Raw genomic sequence first — 19,182 nt, 5'->3', positions numbered from 1 at the left:
TGTCTCCGCTCCTCGCTTCGCTGCGACCCTCGGTTCCTTGTTGTGGGAAACACCGCCAACCTCCAGCTCTATCGTCACCTGACGTGCTCCCTGTGTGTGTCTGAGACCAGATTGCCCCGATCACAAGGACACCAGTCATGCCCGAGCAGGGCCTTCCCTGGTGACCTCACCTTCTCTGATACATCTGCAACCACCCTATTTCCAAATATGGTCACCTCGAGGTCCTGGGTCGGGACTTCAGTAGACATGACAGGAGGGGGCAGGCTCCACCCCAGGCCTGGGAGGAAGTATCTCCTTCAAGGGCTGGGGTCTGGCTAAAGCTTGGAGGGTAAAAACTGCCATCTCAGATGGGGTTAAAAAGTAGGTACAGTGGGGCACGGTGGCACATGGCTGAGGCAGGATAATGGCAAGTTCAAAGCCAGCCTCCTTTAGCAAGGCTCTAAGTAACTTAGCAAGACCCTAAGCAACTTTGTGAGACTCTGTCCCATAATATTGAAGCCAGATTTACAGATAGGTAGTTAGTGTAGTTAGGTAAACAGGGTCTAATATGGAGTAAGATAAAGAAAATGGAGGCCATTATGGAGAATGGGATCCAGGAAAGCAGAGCAGCATTTGGGGAAATTGAAATGTCAATGTCCCCAAGGCCAAGCCCCTCCATTGGAACTGTTAATGAAGCTGCTCCCAGCAAACAGGGAGGGGCTAATCCAAAAGCCCCCAGGCCCTTCCCGCCCAGATGACTCCTCCAGCCCACTGTCCCCCACCTGTTGGGCCTTCCCACCTGCATTCCATCACTGGGAGATAATGGGACACAAAGGGGCAGGAGTGTGGGAGAGCTGAAAGAAGACCTTGGCTATAAAAGAGGGGTACCTCCCCTTCCACGGATTCCCCCTTTTGGGTCCCCTTCTTCCTCGGGGAGAAGTCCTTTCTGCTGACCTTTAATAAAGCTTCCACTGTCCACTCTCCACGGGCCTCGGCCTGCTTCTCTGGTGTTACACTTCAGCATTGGGGAAGCGAGGGATCCTCACCGGTCCACAGCGGGAACAGTAAGGAAGACCTGGGGATGTTGTTCAGTGGTGAAGCACCCCTGGGTTTAACCTCCTGAACCAAAAGAAACAAAAAAGTGGGTTGGACTGGGCAATCACAGTGGGCCTCCAGGTCCTAAGGGTCTGCAACCATTTTCTGTGGCTGTGACAAAATGCCTCAGATTGGGTCATTCATGAAGCACTGAGGTTGGTTGAGCTCAGGGCTCTGGAGGCAGGGAGGTCCAAGAACATGGTGCTGAATGTTGGTGAAGAGGTGGTGCTCCTTCATGGCATGCAGAGGCCATCAGAGGTGAGACACCAGCCTAAGAGAGACGGCTGAGCTATAGGACAAAACCTCCTTCAAGATGTCCCTGTAATCCCCTGACCTGCTGTCTTGGGGACCTGCTTCCAACACATGCACGTAGGGGACATATTCAGCCCACAGGACTCCTCCCTCGGGGAGGCCCTGTCTGGGTCTGGGCCCTAAGGATGCAGAAGCTGGTCCAGCCTTCGTGACGAAGAGAGGGAAGACACGGGCCTCCACCTGACCATCCTCTTCAGTCTCACCACAGGATACTGGCTGGGGCAGAAGCCTGCTGACCAGGTGCCTGGCCAGAGGGAGGGGTGACTGGGGGCTGCCATTTGGGAGCCCACGGGGACCTCTTAGGGTGGGTTCAGGAGGGGGACAGCACAGAGTGCCACTGGGCTCTCTGATGTGCCACGTGTACTCTCAGCCCTGCACCAAGGGGACTCGGGGGCCCTGAGTGAGAATGAAAAAGTCCAGCTGATGTAACAGGAGGGCAGCTGGAGAGGAAGCGGCCACCCTGACAGGGCCTGGGTCTTTCCTGGTAGCCCTGGGCCCCGCCTGGTAAACCTGCCCAGTGCTTGTGGCATGGGGACCCGTGCTTGGGGCTGGCGTGGGCCTTTGCTGCCACTTAAGGTGTGTGCGGGTGTGGATGGAGGCTCCTGGCCTCCTGGGCCTCTCTCCTAACCTCTCTACCTCAGAGCCCTCCCAAGGCCCGGCAGGCAGGGGGCACAAGCAGAGCAGGCCCGGCAGGCAGGGGGCACAAGCAGAGCAGGCCCGGCAGGCAGTGGGCATGAGCAGAGCAGGCCTCGGGAAGACTTCATGCAGAGGCTAAAGTGCTTCTGCGGTGCTTTAGGGAGGGTGAATCAGCTCCCGATGCTCTGGGGAGAAGCAGCCGCTCACAAATGCACTTGGGGGCCAGGGCTGCTGGCAGGGGCCCCGGGGTGTCGGGGTGTCCTAGCCGGCTGCACCTGCACTGAGTTGTGGGGAGCTGCCGGCCCCCCCCCTGCCCTCGTCCCCTCTTGTCACCCTGGGCGACGGCAGCTTACTTAACACTTCCTGATGGCTGCTTGGGTTTTAGGGTTTTTCTTTTCCTCTCCTGTTGCAGCAACAGATTAAAAAACAACCCCCAACCCAAGCCATAGGTCCCAAACCTCAACCTGCATCGAGGAGGAAGTGAAACCCAGCAGGGTGGGGGCCCAGGCGGCTGCGCGCCTGCTAGACACACGGAGTCACGGCACACAGTGCGCAGGGACTGGGGCCAGACGCGAGGACCATGGCCGAGGCTCCCGGCGACCTGGGCTCTGAGGAGCAGGAAGATCTGCTAGCAGAGGAAAGCACAGGGTAAGGGTCTGCGGCCATGGCCTGGGCTTGGAGCCTCTGCTGAGGGTAAGAGTCCCGGTCAACGCTTACTCCAGGGGTTCCTCCTGGGCCCTTCTCACCAAGAAGGTGGGTGGCCCTCGGTCTCCCTCTGCAACTTGGCCTCACTGGGGAGGCCAGTTCCCCCATGAGTTTGTAGGGCCCTAGGTCCAGGGCCAGGACAGCGGGGGTGGGGGAGCCAGGATGTGGCCTGCCTGGCTGGAGGAGACAGTACCTGCTGTGGAAGGAAGTGAGGCGGGGCGCCCTGGGCAGGGCCCTGGCCTCCTACCCACAGGCCCATGGGAGAAGCGGCTCTGCCCTGAGACCTGGGAGGTGGCCAGGCCTCAGGAGAAGGCTACCTGGCCACAGCTCTTCTGGCCATGGTGATGAAGGAGCCCAGGGATGTGGGCAGACACCTGTCCTGAGTGCCAGGCACTGTGCTGGGCAGCTGAGATCTTAGGGGAACATGGGCAGAGGCATGTGGGTCGCTAAAAAAGAAAAAAGGACAGACCTCTGTACCCCCAGAGCTGGGCAGGGACGGGCAGGGACGGGGCTCCAGCCCGGTCTGGAAGCAGCAGCCTCTGAGGAGACACTGAGCACCCATCCTGTGCTGGGGTTGGCCTGAGCATTGGGCCTGGCGCCCAGGGCCCCTGGGGGGGCCTATTGGTGGTCAGGCATGGAGGCCCAGTGGGGCCATGGGCCTGAGTTGTCTGGGTATGGGTCTCAGAGGACCTGGGGGCAGGCAGGGCGCCGAGGAGCAGAGGAGCACCTTCTGGCAGTCAGGGGTGGGGAGCCCGTGGGGGACTGGAGGCTGGTCCAGAGAAAGACAGTGGGGCTGCTGCCCAGGTGTGTGGAAGGGAAGGAGCCAGACACAGGTTAGAGGAAGATGGCGAGACCCCCGGGGGCCTGCAGCTGCTGCAGGCTGCAGGGCTGCTGGGTAGCGGGTGAGCAGCAGGGCCCTGCTGTATGCTGCCGCGTGGAGGGCCCCATCTAAGCAGTCTCCACAACCTCGGGTGGTCTTGCCAAGGGGATCCTGGCCCCTGCTCCCGTGCAGATGGCAGGTGGTAGCTCTGTCTGAGCCCACGAGCAGGCCAGAGAGGGCAGCTGGGTGCGTCTGGGGGTTAGGGCGGAGGAGGACTGTCTACCCTCAGCCGCTCACTGCAAACGCCATTCTGGAATTGGCTTGTGGGCTACCGAGGGACGCTGATTGGCAGAAGGAGCATCGGAGGCTCAGCAGAGGCCAGGGCTGGCCCTGGCTCAGAACGTGTGAGCCAGCCCCAGGCTGTCAGGGCCACCCTGCCCCTTGGAGGGCTCCATGAAGCCTTCCTCCAGGTTGGGGCACGTGCAGCACGAGAGGCCATGGAGGGCCGGCATATGCCCCGCCAGGTCGAATGCCCCCGCGCACACAGGCTGCTGGTTCTGAAAGCAGGGTGACTGGGTGACAGCTGTGTCCCCGCTGGGAAGCGTGCCCTCACGTCAATGCCGTCCCCGGCGCTGGACTTCACTCCTGCCACCTCATACCATAGAAGGACACAGACTAGGCTGCCTGGCTGGCCCCCCTTCCTCCTCAGCCCTTTCTTGGCCACCCCCTCCCAGCTGTCTCAAATGCCAGGTCGGAGGGGACACGGTCAAGGCTGCCCGCAGCGCTGGCAGGCACAGCTGATCCCCAGCGTCTTGGTGCAGGTCCCAGGGGCGGGGGCTGCCCTGTGCCAGGTCTGTTAGGAGCTGGCTGGAGAGCCAGGCAGACCCTCCTTGAGCCCTGAGGGGTCCGGGAGACCCAAGGACCCTCCCCCAAAGTGAGCAGAGGGAGAGTGTGATATTGACCCGTCAGAATGAAACTGAGACCCACTGCTGGGTGGGGCTGTCCTTCCACAAGGTGACAAGACAGCTGGGATTTTCCTCTGCAGGGTGTCAGAGAAGTCCCCGGTACCAGGAGTGGGGGGCCCCCACTGGGAATCCCCACGAAGGCCAAGGCTGGGCCGGGTCAGCGGGGAGAGCAGGGGAGACCTTGGCATGCTTCCCGCAGAAGCCAGGGGCAGTGCTCTGGGGGCTTCAGGACACATTTACCCCAGGCCCCCGGCAGCTGAGACCCTCCAGTTGGTCGGGTGGGCCCCACCCAGGATGGCACTGTCCTCCTCCCACTGGGCCTGGGCAGGCAGGTCCCCTGACCCACCCTTTGGGCCAACAGAGCTTTGGCTCCTTCCTGGGGGTACTGTCTCCCTGTCCCAGCTGTCAAGACATCAGCTTGCTTGCCCTTGTTCCTTGGGGGCAGGACACGACATTCACACAGGGTCACAAGTGGCTCTGTTGGGATTCCTGGGTGATGCTGAGGGAATTTTTCCCTTCTGTGGTCCCCAATATGGCCCCGAAGAGCAGGGGTTACCCCCATACTGTGCCAAGTCTTCAGAGGCCATGGAGAGGGGCAGGTGGTCATCAGGGTCCCTCAGGGTCCCAGATTGAACACCTCCAAATCCTGGAGCTCCATGGGGTCGCATGCCCCCAGCCTCACTTATACCAGACCTGACTGTCCTGGCTGGAAGTCACCCATGCCCCAAACCACATGCCCCCAAGTCACCCATGCCCCCAAACCACCCATGCCACCTCCCCCAGCAGACGTCCTGGCTGTCCCCTTGGGCTGTCCCTGGTGCAGTGCTGACCGTCCCTGGCTCACTGTCTAGAAGGGCATCTCTCAGGCCCACTGGCGCCTCCCTTGCCAAGCCAAGGGGTGGGGAGGGCAGGGATGGCCCTTTCCTGGGCCAGCGGACCCTCTGACCTCCACTTGCAAGGCTCAGGTGTCCTTGGGAGGCCTCTGCATGAGGACTAGGAGTCTACAGGACAGACAGAGCCCCCAGCCCCTGCGCTGGGAGGGGGTCTGTGAGGGTGGAAGAACGGGGGCCAGGGCCCTGTTTCGCAGGCTGCTGGGGTCTAGACTGCAGGCAGCAGGGCCAGGGCTGCTCTCTGAGGGCTCCCTCCGCTCTTCCCCTGGGTCAGGGTCTCAGGTGGGCCTCTTCCTCCAGTGCCTGAGCAGGTGGATCACTGGCTTCTCCTCTCCTCTCCTAAGCCCCGCCTCTCCCAAGCCCCGCCTCTCCCTGGGTGGATGTCGCAGGCCCCGCCCCTGCTGGTTCCGGAAGCCACAAGCCCTCCCTCCTGCCCCTTCATGGCTTCACCGTCCCCTTACAGAACAATCCTGGATCCCCACTTGGGCAGGGCCAGGAAGGTCTTGGGGACAGAAGGCCTGAAATAGGTTGCCTGACCAGGGTGGCATCATGGGTCTGCAGGAGTCACCCTGCCCTCCACTGCGTTGTGGCCAGCTTGCCTCTGCCTCAGCTTCCCTGGGAGGATGCCAGAGGGATTCCCCTGGGGGAAATGCAGGTCTCGGCGGGTGTCGGGGTGTGTGTGTGTGGGGGGGTGAGCGTCGCCTCGGGGCAGGGCCTGGGGTCTTTCCCACCGAGTGCTTGGGCTGGCAGGTGGGGGTGGGCAGAGCCCCGGACACATGGCTTTTGCTGCGGTGGCTCCGAATGGAACTCCCTGGTGCCCTGCCTCTCCGGGGCCTCAGCCTCCCCATCTGTGACTCCTTGGTCGCATGGCTCCCCCACATGGGTCCCAAGACTTGAAAATGCAGGCTTTGGCTTTACCCCGTAGCCCAGTGAGGAGGGTCCAGGACCCTCCTGTTCACAGCCAGCAGCGCCCGAGGCTCTGCTGAGCAGATGTCTCCTCTGGGCAGCCTCCGAGTTGGCTTGGGGCACGCAGGGTCCACGCCTCCTGGGCTCCAGCCGGGGTGCCGGGAGCCAGGGTGGGCTGCACTGGGCTGCCCCTCAAGGGAACTCCACACCCTCCAGAGTGTGTCTGGGCTGCCGGTGGAGGCTGCCGAGGGCCCGGTTGACCCACGGGCACTGCCCAGGCAAAGCCGAGGCTGGAGTTGGTCCTCATCAAGGTTCCCAGACAGCAGCCCTCAGCTTCCGGCCCTGCCAGCCCCGCCTCAGCCCTCCTGCCTCAGGGAGCCCCTCTGGTCAGGGGCTTCTAAAGACCTGCTGGGAGATGGGCCCGGGGCCACAGGGTGACCACCAAGGGGGATTCCCAGCTGCCCCTGAGGCGGACAGAATCAGGACCTCTGGATGATGCTGTGGTGAGACCCAGATGGGGAGGGGGGGACCCCACCCAGGGAGCAGCCCCAGCCCCTTCCCAGGATTAGCTTGTCTCCAGCCAGCCCTCCTGGCTCCTCAGTGCCCAGGAGCCTGGAGGGAGCCTTGGAGGGCTGTGTGGAGCAGGGTTTATAGGAGACCGGGGATGGGGACAGTCGGAGGAGGGTGGGTGGAGGTGGGAAAGCCTCTGGTCTTTCCTTGGGGCCAGGACAGTCCTGGCAAAGCTCCTTCTGCTAACTGCCTGCAAGTTAGGAAATTGTGGGTGGGTGGGGAAAGGCCACCACTGACCCCACTGGCTGGCAGAGAGGGGTATCTGGATGCTGGGAGCAGCCTCTGTCCCCCATAGAGTCCACCCCCCCCCCCCCGAATAACTAGGGAGGGACTTGGGACTCTGCCTCCTCAGTGCAGGGCAGGTCTGTAGAAGGCTTGCATAGGGTCAGCCCTGGTACTCCACACCACCAGCCTGGGATCTCTGGTTGCCAGGGTGTGGAAGGAGGGTGCCTACCCATGCACACACACACCTACACTCACACCTGCACTCATGCGTGTGTGTGCACCAAGGGCGTCTGAGGTGTCCAGGGTGTTCAGGAGGAACCATCTGCTGGGTGAGGTAGGTTCTATATGCAGTTCCTTGGCTTTTGCAAAGATGAGGACCAGGATCCCAATCCTGGCAGGTGGGGCCTCAGATCCTGCTCCTTCCTGCCACTGTGGAAGAACAGAATCCCTCCTCCCATATGAGTCTGGCCCTCCCTCCTGGACAGGACCTCCTCTTGGAGGGTGGTCTCCAAAGAAATCAGGCTGCCTCCTCCTCTCCCCAGTTTCTCTCCTGGAAGAGCTATGGCTCATGATATGAATGGATTCGGCCAGTGTGTTCCAGAGGAATCTGGAAAGAAGCCTTTCACATTTCTCCTGGCCCCAGCCCCAACTAAAATCTGACCTTAATGACCACCATCCACCACCTGGCCCTTGCCCCCTGCTTTGGTCCACTTGCCCTTCATGAGAGGTGCTTACTTAGAGGGATGCACTGAACTGGTGAGTGCCCAAGGCATCTGGAGGTTGCTGCCTCGGTCAATCAGAAGCTTCTCCATCAGAAGCCCCCAAGTCCTTACCTCCTCCACCCCAAGGGACCTCACTGCTCACTGCAGCTTTCACAGAAAGCGTGTGTTTGGGGGATGATGAGAGGGTGTGCTGCTCTTCCCCAGGCTCGGCTCAGCTGCCTCTGTGGTGCTCAGTTTCCTAGGCCATGAAGGTAGGCTTTACTCTCAGGCCATGAGCTCATGAACCATGTCTTACTCACAGAAGAAATGAAATAAGACAATAATAGAAGAATGAAGGAAGGAAAGTAGGAGGTAGGAACATCTGGATGGATGGCTGGGTGGACAAATGCATGGGTGGATGGGTGGGTGCATGGGTGGATGGATGGGTGGGTGGATGGGTGGGTGCATGGATGGATGGATGGATGGGTGGGTGGATGGGTGGATGGATGGGTGGGTGCATGGATGGATGGATGGGTGCATGGATGGATGGATGGCTGGGTGGACAAATGCATGGGTGGATGGGTGGGTGCATGGATGGATGGATGGGTGCATGGATGGATGGATGGGTGGGTGGATGGGTGGATGGATGGGTGGGTGGATGGGTGGATGGATGGATGGATGGATGGATGGATAGATGGGTGGGTGGATGGATGGGTGGGTGGATGGGTGGATGGATGGATGGATGGATGGATGGATAGATGGGTGGGTGGATGGATGGGTGGGTGGATGGGTGGGTGCATGGATGGATGGATGGGTGGATGGATGGATGGATGGATAGATGGGTGGGTGGATGGATGGGTGGGTGGATGGGTGGGTGCATGGATGGATGGATGGGTGGGTGGATGGGTGGGTACATGGATGGATGGATGGGTGGGTGCATGGGTGGGTGCATGGATGGATGGATGGGTGCATGGATGGATGGATGGGTGCATGGATGGATGGATGGCTGGGTGGACAAATGCATGGGTGGATGGGTGGGTGCATGGATGGATGGGTGGGTGCATGGATGGATGGGTGGGTGCATGGATGGATGGATGGCTGGGTGGATGGGTGGGTGCATGGATGGATGGATGGGTGGGTGGATGGGTGGGTGCATGGGTGGATGGATGGGTGGGTGGATGAGTAGATGGGTGGATGAATGGATAGTTCTAGAAATGAGTAAATGAATGGATTGGAATATGGATGCATAGAACAAAAGTATGGAGGTGGATGAGTAGAGAGCTGGAATACAGACAGATAAATGACTAGACTGAAGAATAGAATGATATCTAAAGAGATGAATATATATGAATGATGGATAGATGGACAGAAATACAAACTGGCAAATATAATGAGAGAGCAATGAGTGGAAAGATAAATGTACAAATAATAAATGAATAGCTGGATGAATTGGTGCTGGGTTAACTATTGAAGACATAGATAAGTAAGCGGACGCCTGTCAATCAGAATGTAGCATCCTTCCTGGAATTGTTTCCCCTGCTGTTCGTGCCGTGTTCCCGCACCTCTCTCTTGTATGTTTTTCTCAACTCTCTTGAAGTAAGTTGCTTTTTCCTTCCCATGAGTCTTTCCTGGACTGTCGTACATAAAATGTCAATTCTCTCCAGAGTTTCTTATTCCCCAACCCAATTCATATTTTCTGAGCATTTGCCATCACATAATATATTACAGTATGTTTACTTATTTGTTTGTTTCCACCAAAATGCCGGCATCATGAGAATAGGAACTTGGTTAACGCTGAATCGCCACCCCTTAACAGGGCCTGAAAATCAATATGAATTTGTTGAGTAAACACGCGGACGATGGGTAAAGACGTGATACATAAGTGGAGAGGTGAATGGAGGCTGGCTGGCTGGCTGGACACCTGAGCTGGTGGGGGTGGGGAGTGCTTGGCCCTGGTCGAGGTGACCATTCCAGGAGCTATTTTAAGCATTAACTCACTTGGCAGACTATGTGTCAGAAGGACCCACACAGGTGGGTGCACAGCTTGCTAGGTTGGGAAGCTGGAAGAAAAGATGGATGTGATGTACAACCTGCCTGGAGAAATAGAACCTCTAGACAGCCCAGTGTCAACAGTGACAGAGGAGCATTTGGAGAGAGAAGCTTGTATTAAAAGGATAATCCTAGCTAGCCAGACATGGTGAACATATAAACACTAGTGATGGACACTGATGAGTGCTTGTTCTGTTCTAAAGGGATGGACAGCTTGCAAAATGCTTCTGAGTGCTTTACCTGTATTGAGACATTTAAATATGCAAATGTATGGATGAGTGGGGGGATGGGTGGGTGGATGGATGGGGGGTGGATGGGTGGGTGGATGAGTGGGTGAATGGATGGAGGGATGGGCTGGATGGGTAGGTGGGTGGATGGGTGGAGGGATGGATGGATGCCTGCTTAGTGGACAGATGTAAAAAGAGACAGATGGACATGGGTATAGATGGCTGGATGATTGAAATGATTGACTGGAAGGATGTACCATGTTTATGTAGATAAGTGAATGGATAGGTATGTGGATGAGTGGATGAACTGATAAATGATAAATAGCAAGACAGACTGCACAAAGAAAGGATGGATGGATGAAGAGGGAGAGAGGGATGGAGGGAAAGGTGGCGGGTGGATGGAGAGATTGATGGCTGGGTGGGTGGATGGATGAATCATCATGAAGCTGACGTCAATATTCTGCACTGCTGTCCACATCACAACACATCCTAGTCACAAAACTGCATGTCTGGGCTGCCATGCTGAAGATCAGCTCTTGCCACTCGGCACCATTGACACTTCTGAAGGTTGGCCACCCTCCTGAGGCCGCCCTCTCCTCTGTGGGAATATTCTTCCTTCTTTTGAACCCAGATGGCCTTGGCCACCTTTCATTCCGGTTGTCTCTCCCAGGACAGGAGCAGGAGGCAAGGGGCAGGTGGACGTGCTTTCTTGCCCACCTTCCGGGTTCCTTGGTGTGAGGTGCTGAGTGTGGCCTCCACCTGAGCCCAGCCCTCCTCCTTCTGCCTCTTATTCCAGCAGAATCCTGAGGTCTTTGTGGCTCTGTGGGTGCTGGGTTGGGCAGTGGGTCAGCTGTCTCTGTTGTGCGCTCGACACTCCCTGGTCCCTGCTGTGTGGTGGCAGGAGGAGAGGAGATGAGCCTCACCACTGGGACTGGCCCTGAGACCCAGCCTGTGGGTGTGGCGGGCGGTAGGCCTGCTTTCCCCTGGTGATTCACTGCCGTATGCGCACCCTTGTCTCTTGGATGGGTCCATTCCATAGTCCCCTGGTGCCTGTCTGGCCCACTGGGGGGGGGGGGGGGGCGGCTCACACTACCTGGGAATGTGAGAAGGCCAGTCCTCTGCACATGGAGACAGAGGGCAGCTGGGGGTAGATGCCGTGGGGCGTCTGGCAGTGGGTAGATGGGTGAGGCCCTGGCTCAGCTGGGCCTGGCTCTGTGGTCGCGGAACCCGGTGCTCCTGGCCGGGCCTCGGTTTTCCCATCCAGGACGTGGGCACAGTGGCATCTGCCTCTCAGTGGCGGTGCGTGTTGGCGAGCCAGATGTGGGCCAGCTCGCCCAGAGCTGGCCCGCGATGATTCCCTATGAATGTGAGTCCAGGCCCCATTCAGCCACTAGCCTGCGGTGCTCTGAGTGAGTCACAGAGACTAAGCCCAACCAGAAAAACAAAGGGCTGGGCTGCTTGTCCCTGGGTCTTGGCCAGAGGACAGGACGAGGGGGGTCTGGCTGGCAAGGGTACTGACCGGTGCCCATGGCCACTTCTGGGGACGATGGCTCCCAACTCCAAAGACGCTGTGTGCCTGGTGTCTCTGCCTCCTGCAGCTCCCTGCCCTGAGGGCTGTCTGGGGGCCTTGGGGAAAGCAGCGGCCTCCCCACCTGGGGACCAAGAAGGGTTCCTGGGGTGCCCGGCCGCCCCTGTGGGGAGGCTAAGCAGACGGCTGGGAATAAACAAAAGGAAGATGGAGACCCAGAGGGAGGGGGAAGGAGGGAGGGAGAGGGAGGGAGCGAGGAAGGGAGGGGAGAGGAAGGGGTGGGGGAGGGAAGGAGGGAGGGAGACTGAGATAGGGACAGAGACACCAGAGGGAGAGCCAGAGGAGAGGGGCTGAGGGTGAGCAAGGGCAGGAGGGGCAGGGGGGGGGCAGACAGGGCCCAGGCCTGGCCAGGCCAGGAGCAGGTCAAGAGCGTCAGGCCAGGAGAGGAGGGCAGCAGGAGGCCCAGGCGATGGCTGGAGACATGGGGTGGCGGGGTGTCCAGCGCCCAGAGGGAGCGGTGGGCAGAGGAGTGGGGGACAGCGGGGGAGAGGCCAAGGGAGGAGGCGAAGGGAGGGAGGGGGCAGTAGTGCTGCCCATCAGCGGCCACCGAGGTCCGGCTAAGCCCCTGCTGCGGGGCTGGGAGAGTTCTCTCTGACATTTTTACTAGTCTGGGAAGGAGGAGGAGGTGGAGGAGACCAGGGGGGCGGAGAAGGGGCTTGGGGGACAAAAGGGAAGCAGCTGTGAAGCCTCCTGAGGAGGAGAGGGGAGCGGGACCCACAGAGGAGGGACCCAGGCACAGTGGACGGGCCTCAGCCGACAGCTGGGAGCCAGCCCAGGACCCCCAGCCCAGGGCCAGAGGGACCAGGACAGGCAGAGAGAGGGACAGGGACAGGGGAGAGAAGGAGGGGCAGGGGGAGCAGAGAGAGGAGAGGAGAGGGAGGAGAGGGAGAAGGAGGGGAGAGGAAGGCCAGGAGGCAGAGCGAGCAGCAGGCCGCAGGCGCCAGCACTGGGAGCCTTTGAAGAAGGCGGCGGCGTCCCCAGGGCCGGGGTCAGGCCAGGTCGCCTGGCGGCCGGGCCAGCATGAGCCACTCGGTGCTCCTCAGGAGGAACTCTATCACGCGGGGCCTGGAGACGCTCTTGAGGTAGGTCCCTCCTGGCCAGGGCAGGTGCCTGTGCCGTGGCGCCCAGGCTGGGGCTGGTGGCCGGGCCTAGCTCCCCCCGCAGGGCCAGTGCACGTGCCACGGACGCAGCTCGAGGTCATCTCCTGCCTGGGCCCTGGTGGCCTGTGCACCCTTCACCGACCTTCCCCTGCCCTCAGGGTGCAGACCGCAGCAGCCTCCAGGCCCCGCGCTGACCTGCCGACCCCGGGGGACGGTCACCCTTACTTTACTCGCAGCCACAACACTGGCCGACCCTGGCTCTTCAGCCCCACGTGGGAGGCACATGTGCCTTGAGCACCTGGCCTTGGAACCCTGGTCATGGACACCAGGCCTGGGGCAGCGCACAGCCCTCTCTCAGGCTGCGTCTTGTCCTCTGTGAAGTGTGGCCTGGGAGCAGCTGCTCGAAGGGTCGTGGCCAGAGCTGGCAGCAGAGCGCAAGGCCTGCCCGGCCCTGCGGAGCCAGTCAGAGCTGCCACTCTCAGTGGCTAGCTGCTCACTGCCACCCTCTGGGCCGCCTGCAGTGTCCTTCCTCCTTCTCAGGGGTCTTCTACAGACCCCCTGCAATGCCAGCTCCTCCAGGAAGTCCCTGTGGTCCTCCTGAGGCGGGTGGGGGCTGTCCTCCTCTGCCAGCCAGGCAGATCTGCTCCCTGGCCCCCTTCCCCGCTCGGAGCACACGGTCTCTTGCACCCGGCCACCCCCTGCCCGCCGGTCCTGGCTCTCGGTGGTGAAGCTGCGGAGCAGAGGCCCAGGTGTGTGGCAGAGGGTTGTGCGGTCTGAGTGGGCCTGGGAGCTGGCTGGCTCTTCACACCTGTCCCCGACGTAGCTCCAGCCTGCCAGGGCCCCAAGGCAGGGCTGCAAGTCTCAGTCCAGACTCCCCCCGCCCACCCAGCGGGAACGCAGTCCCCAGGGCCGGCATGGTCCCCAGAGAGCTGTGACGGGGGCTTGGAAAGCGCCTGACATCCGTCCCCAGCACCTCTTAACCACCAGGGAAACTGAGGCCACTGCCCCCACACCAGGGCCGGGCTGCTGCCCGCTGACCCAGAGCGTTCAGAGGGCAGGCCGGGCGTGGAGCTTGGCAGGGTCAGACCCAGGCAGAAGACGGTGGGAGGGGCCCTGAGGCCAGGTCCTGTGAGCCGCTGGCAGGGGCACGGGAGAAGGAACTGTCCCCTGGGAGCTGGGCTCTGGGGGAGCAGGGAGAGCCTCGTTGGGAGAGCCGGGGATGCAGCTTTCAGCAGTGAGGAGTGGGTGTCAGCCCACCGCCACCCTCGAGGACCCTGAGCCTGTGGAGGGCCAGGGTCACCCCCAGGCACTCACATATGCTACCACCCAGGACAGCGAGCCCTCCCCCCACCTATGGCCGTGGTTCACGTCTGACCGTTTTTACTTCCCCAAGCCCTGGCAGGCAGGCCCTGCCTCGTCCCTGTGAGATGAAAAACCAGGCTCAGAGAGGTTAAGTGATTCACCCAGGGACAGCCAGCAGAGACCAGTAAGCCTGCCTCCCACAAATACCCTCGTCACCCCAGATCCTTCCCCAGGGACTCCCGAGCTCTCTCACAGGCCTGGGGGCAGGCCTTGCCTGTCTTCTTTGGGACCAGATCTCGAGGGCTCTGCTGGGCACCGGCCGTGGCCAAGGTGTAAATTGAATTCAGTTTAAGCTTATTAAAAAGGATGCCCTGGGTCAGCGGAAAAATGTGTCCTCCCGACCCACCTGCTCTCCTTGTCTATATCAGGGTGTGAGTGGGGCTTGTGCGGCCTGTGGCCACCCAGACTGTCTGTCCCCAGCCTCAGCCCACACAAGGCTTCAAGCAGACAGGGTCGGGCCCAGGGCCTGTGTCCCCACTGGTCCCACTTGGGCAATCTGCCCACACCCCAACACCTTCCTACCTGGCCCTGGTGGAGTCCAGTCCCTCCCAGGCCCACCCAAGGCCAGGATCGTGTCAGGGTGGTCAGAGACCTGCGCCTCCTGGGTCATCCTGGTCCTGCGGCCCTGGGGGGCTGACCTAGAGCACGCTGTAGCTGGCCCAGAGGGAGGGGCCGGGCCAGGCCCTCCTTGGCCCATACCCCTGTCGGGCACACGGGCTCCCCTGCCCCTGGCCGCCTTCCAGCCTGGGCTCCTGGGGGCCTGAGCCCCTCTGTCCCCTGGGTCTGGGGCACATGTCCACCCACAGATGCTATGGTCTTCTGCATCCAGGGATCTCCCCAGGGCTCTGGGCACCCTGGTCTGAGGGCCTCTGGGGACCCGTGTGGCCAGTCGTGTAGGGGATAGGGCCGGTAGCCTGCTGGGCTGGCCCCCACCAGGGTGGGGAAAGCAGCCTCCAAACCACAGTGTCCAAAGGGGCGTGGCTGCCGGGCCCATCCCAGGCCGGCGATCCTGAGGGTGGGGTAGCCCCCGCCCTGGCAGGGCCCAGCGTCTGGTGGGCGGCACCGTCTCCGGCCGGGTGGTCTGTTGGCCAGAGCCCATCCTGCCCGGAGCCCGGCAGAGCCAGCAACAGGGGGTACAGGGACCAAGTGGCCCAGCCCCTGGGCAGGGTGTCAGGGCCAGAACCCAGAGGGCTGTGATTCCGATTCCGGTCCCAGCCGGCAAATCAGAGCTGGGCAGCCCGGGCAGCGAGCAGCCGGGGCGCCCGGGCCTCTGGGACTCACCTGCCTGCCTTTGGCTGCTGGAGCCCCGGCGATGCCCGGCGGCCCCTGGGACCCTCCGTGGGGTTGGAGGGGCACTGCCCCCAGGGACCTGGGCGGAACTCAGCGGCTCAGCAGAGGATGGTGGCCGGGGCTGACCTCAGAGGCCTTCAGAGGGCAGGTGGGCAGGCAGGCGACAGGTGGGCGCTCCGGGAGTCAGAACCCTCAGTGGCCCCTGCAGGGGCAGGCGCAGGGAGAGGGGTCTTCAGGCCTGGCCCCAGGTGCTCATGGTCTTGACCCTGTACAGGTGGGCTGGGTGTCCCCCTGCCACCCTCAGGGCAGGAGTGTGGCCCTGGGGTGGCTGCTGCCTGGGACAGGTGAGGAAGTGAGGAGGTGGCACCGGGAGGGGTGGTGGGGTGGAACCTGGCCTGGGAGCATGAGGGTCTCCACGGAGGACGCGTCCCGCCAGGCCGGAGGGCACCGGGAAGACCCTGGCGGGAGGGCAGGGCAGGGGGCCTTCGGAGGACCAGGGGCAAGTCTCGGCCGCCAGATGAGGGCGCCAGCAGGAGCGCTGGCACCCTGTGACCAGGCAGGGGGGTCACGTCCCTCCTCTGTCACCTGCACCTGGCGGACGGGCACTGGGGGCCAGGGGGCTGAGCAGGGTGGCGCCGGGTGCAGGGGGTGGTGGGAAAGATGGGAGCGGTCTGGACAGTCAGAGCAAGCCGTCGTGGCAGGGATGGAGGACAAGAGGGAGAGGAGAGGGAGGAGACCAGGGGAGGACCAAGGAACCGGAGGAGGGACAAGTGACTGCTGTCCTGGGACGGCCGCGGAGCTGCTGGTTCTCTCCCTGAAGGTGGAGGGAGGCTCTTCCTGCCTGCTGCAGCCTCTGCCGGGCACTGTGCTGGGGCCAAGGGGCTCACTGACCCCATGCTCCTGCCTCTCTGAGCCTGGATGGCTGCAGGGGTTGCCACGAGGACCCTGGTGTCCTGGGCGGGGTCCTACTTTGGCCCTGTATGGCAGCAGTGCTGGTCTGGCCCTCAGCCTTGGCTGGGTCCTTGGGATCTGAAGGCCAGAGTGGACCTCAGCCACTGTGACACCCAGAGGGACAAGGGTCTCCCCAGCCGGCTGAGGCTGGCCCTTGGGGTTGGAAAGCAGAGCTTCAGGGTAGCGGAGCAGCTTGCCCAGCACCCTGGGGGCAGGAGGAAGCTGGACGGGGGGCGTGCAGGAGAGGGACGGAGTGACTGGCCCCTGAGGGGCTCAGCCTCCCTCAGGATCTGGAAGAGGCCGAGGGGCCAGGCGGGCACCCCGGCTCCACAGGCAGACCTGGGGACAGCCCGGGGCAAGACGTGGGGAGGCAAGAAGATGGGGTGCACTGGGGGCACAGCCGGGCACAGGCAGGGGAGTGCCAGCTGCGTGGCCGAACGGTGCCCCGGCGCCTGCTCCCGCCCAGGGGGCGGCCGAGGTTGAACCACGCGGACGCGTTTGGACAGGGCGCACTTGGGCCGCGTCTGTGGGCAGAGCCGCAGCGAGGCCACGGCTGGCCAGGGCGGGAAGAGGAGGCATGGCCGAGCCCAGAGCTGGCCAGCCACCATCGCCTGTCAGGGAGAGTGCCAAGCCTCGCCTGGCGAGCCCTGCGCAGGAGCACTGTCCAGTGTGGAGAGGAGACACAGCCCGGACCCCGTCCCCGTCCCCCGGAGTCGGCTCTGAGGGGACCGTGCAGACACTCCCCAGGCGCAGCCTCGTCTCGCCCCTGCAGGGCATGCTGAGCTGGGCACTGAGCCCCTGCGACATGTGGTCAGTGACACCAAGAACAGAGAGGCCTGGGACGAGCGTGCACAGTGCCGGGAGGGAGGACCGACAGGCGCAGGACCAGTGGGGACCACAGCCACACCAGGATCCAACAGGCCAGGAGGGCGAGGCCTGACCTCTGACCCTAGGTCCCCAGGGGCAGGCCTGACTGAGCAGACACGGGCAGAGACTTAGAAGAGTCACAGTGCTGGGGCGAGGAGGCTGTGAGCATCAAGTTGACCATGGAGCACATCACAAGAGGTAGGGCACCCAGACCAAGGGAGGTGACTGTCTGGTCAGTAGGACATCTAGCTGGGTTCTGGTCCCCACACTGAGGGCAGAGGTGGATGGGCCCTGACCTGATCTCTGAGGAAAATGTGGGATGGGGAGCTGGAGGAAGCATCCTATTTCCAGTCTCCTGGGGTCTTTAGGACAAGACTCTGGGCTCCATGGAACCCAGCCCTAGCTCCGGAGAAGGTGCTGGGCCTGACCCCTGAGGTCCGAGCTGTCTCCTGGGGCGCGGCTACCTTCCCCACGGGTGTGTGGGCAGAGCTGGGGTCCGCCCAGCGACTTGGGTGGTGTGATGGGGAGACCTGGGCTGCGGCTACCTGACCAGCACCGGCAGCCGGGCTCCCCAGGAGGCAGTGTGGTCCCCAGGGGGTCACCACATCCACTCCAGGGCTGCAGTTCCAGGCACATGGTAGGGGCTGCAGGGGGCAGCTCTCAAGGGAGGGACTCTTCCCACCTCCAGAGCAGAAGGCAGAGCAGTGGTGGGCAGCGGGGGGGGGGGGGGGGGGGGGGGGGGGCCCAGGCAGCTCCCTCCAGGCAGGGTGGGGGCAAGGGTGGGATTGGGTGGTGGGAGCAGGATGCAGCAGGTGGGGACCCAGGGGACAGATGACTGCCAATGACCCTCGCCCCCAGGGTGGGGTGGGAAGGGCTCTGGGGTGCAGCTGCACCGTGGCCCCGGGCCCTCCTGGATGCCCTCAGCTGCGGCCCTGCGGCTGTCCCCCTGTGCCCATTGTCCAGTGGCTGCACCCTTCTTGCTGGCGGCCTCTCCCCACACAAGCCCCCAGGGGACCCTGTCCCTAGGAACCTTCCTGCCACGGCCTCCCCACAAACCTCGCAAGAGCGGCCGACTGCAGCCGCGTCTCCCGGCCCCGCCAAGGCCTGTAAGCAGGGACAGACACCATGTTTGGGCCCTGCCCTCCGGGGAAGAACTGACCACCCTGTGCCCGGGAGGTTGGCAGGTGGGGGGTGGGGAGCTGGGCCCTGGGGATGGCAGCTGGCGAGGCGTTGCCGTCCCTATCCCCAGGGCCAGTGGTGACACCCCAAGGCCGGGCTCATCCTGCGGGTGGTGACCTGCGGGTGGCGTGCGCGGCAGCTGAGAGCTGACTGTCAGCTGGGGGCCACCAGGGCCAGTGAGCTAAGGGAGGCCCGTGGGGCAAAGGCAGAGGGGAGGCCAGGGCTGGCTGGAGGGGTCCCCAGTGAGCGGAGCACTCTGCAGAGCCAGGGGGGAGGGAGGTGGGTGGATCTTGGCAGCAGCGGCCCCTCCCTGGGTCAGCCCCTGGTCATGAGCTCCAGGCCGTGGGGCCGGCAGGAGCAGAGCCGCCTTGGCTTTGGGGGTTCTGGCTGGAGGCAGCTGGCTCCCCACAATGGGGAAAGAGGAGGTGCAGGGTGCCCTGTAGGGCCACCAGGCGGTGGAGGTGGGAGAGGGGCCAGCGCTCAGCAGCAGTGCCCTTCATGTGCAGGACCCTCTGTGACAGGCGTCCAGGGAGGCTCCCAGATACGATCTGCTGCCCAGGCAAGGGGGATGTGGGCAGGGGCCCTGGGAGGCCTCGGCTGGGCCCGGCCTGCTCCTGGGCACAGGACAGCCCAGGGGAAACGCGGGCTCAGGGGTCCCTGCTCTCACCTGGGCAGGGCCGTGGTCTCCCTTCTTCTGCAGAGGGCAGTGGAGGCTGAGCCTGGGCCTGGGTTCGAGTCAGGGGGACCGGGGCCTGTTCCTGGCCA

The 19,182-nt window shown here is 62.5% G+C and overlaps 1 protein-coding gene and 1 long non-coding RNA gene across 10 annotated transcripts in view; one reads left to right on the top strand and one right to left on the bottom strand.

The window, feature by feature from the left end:
• On the bottom strand, nt 1-11,817 carry LOC308642472. Its single transcript, XR_014020568.1, has 3 exons — nt 11,174-11,817; nt 934-1,098; nt 1-100 (listed from the first exon to the last, which is right to left on the bottom strand). It is a non-coding gene; the product is annotated as an uncharacterized lncRNA (long non-coding RNA).
• LSP1 (lymphocyte specific protein 1) overlaps nt 2,521-19,182 on the top strand; it is a 39,367-nt gene continuing 22,705 nt past the window's right edge. The window contains exon 1 of one of the 9 annotated variants that reach the window (XR_014020566.1): nt 2,521-2,670. Coding sequence is in view for 6 of the 9 variants with exons in the window: in XM_081281414.1 (XP_081137540.1) it covers nt 2,603-2,670 (68 nt within the window). In the remaining 3 variants the exon portion in view is untranslated. Of the gene's footprint in view, nt 2,671-6,010; nt 6,058-6,788; nt 6,812-12,552; nt 12,751-15,199; nt 15,588-17,143; nt 17,437-19,182 lie in introns of those variants that run through there. The other 8 variants (XM_081281414.1, XM_081281423.1, XM_081281419.1 and 5 more) reach the window with 8 other exon arrangements.

The sequence above is a fragment of the Spermophilus citellus genome, assembly GCF_964194105.1.
Source record: "Spermophilus citellus genome assembly, chromosome: 2".
Classification (NCBI taxonomy): Eukaryota; Metazoa; Chordata; class Mammalia; order Rodentia; family Sciuridae; genus Spermophilus; species Spermophilus citellus.
This window is presented reverse-complemented; position numbering and strand designations above follow the sequence as displayed.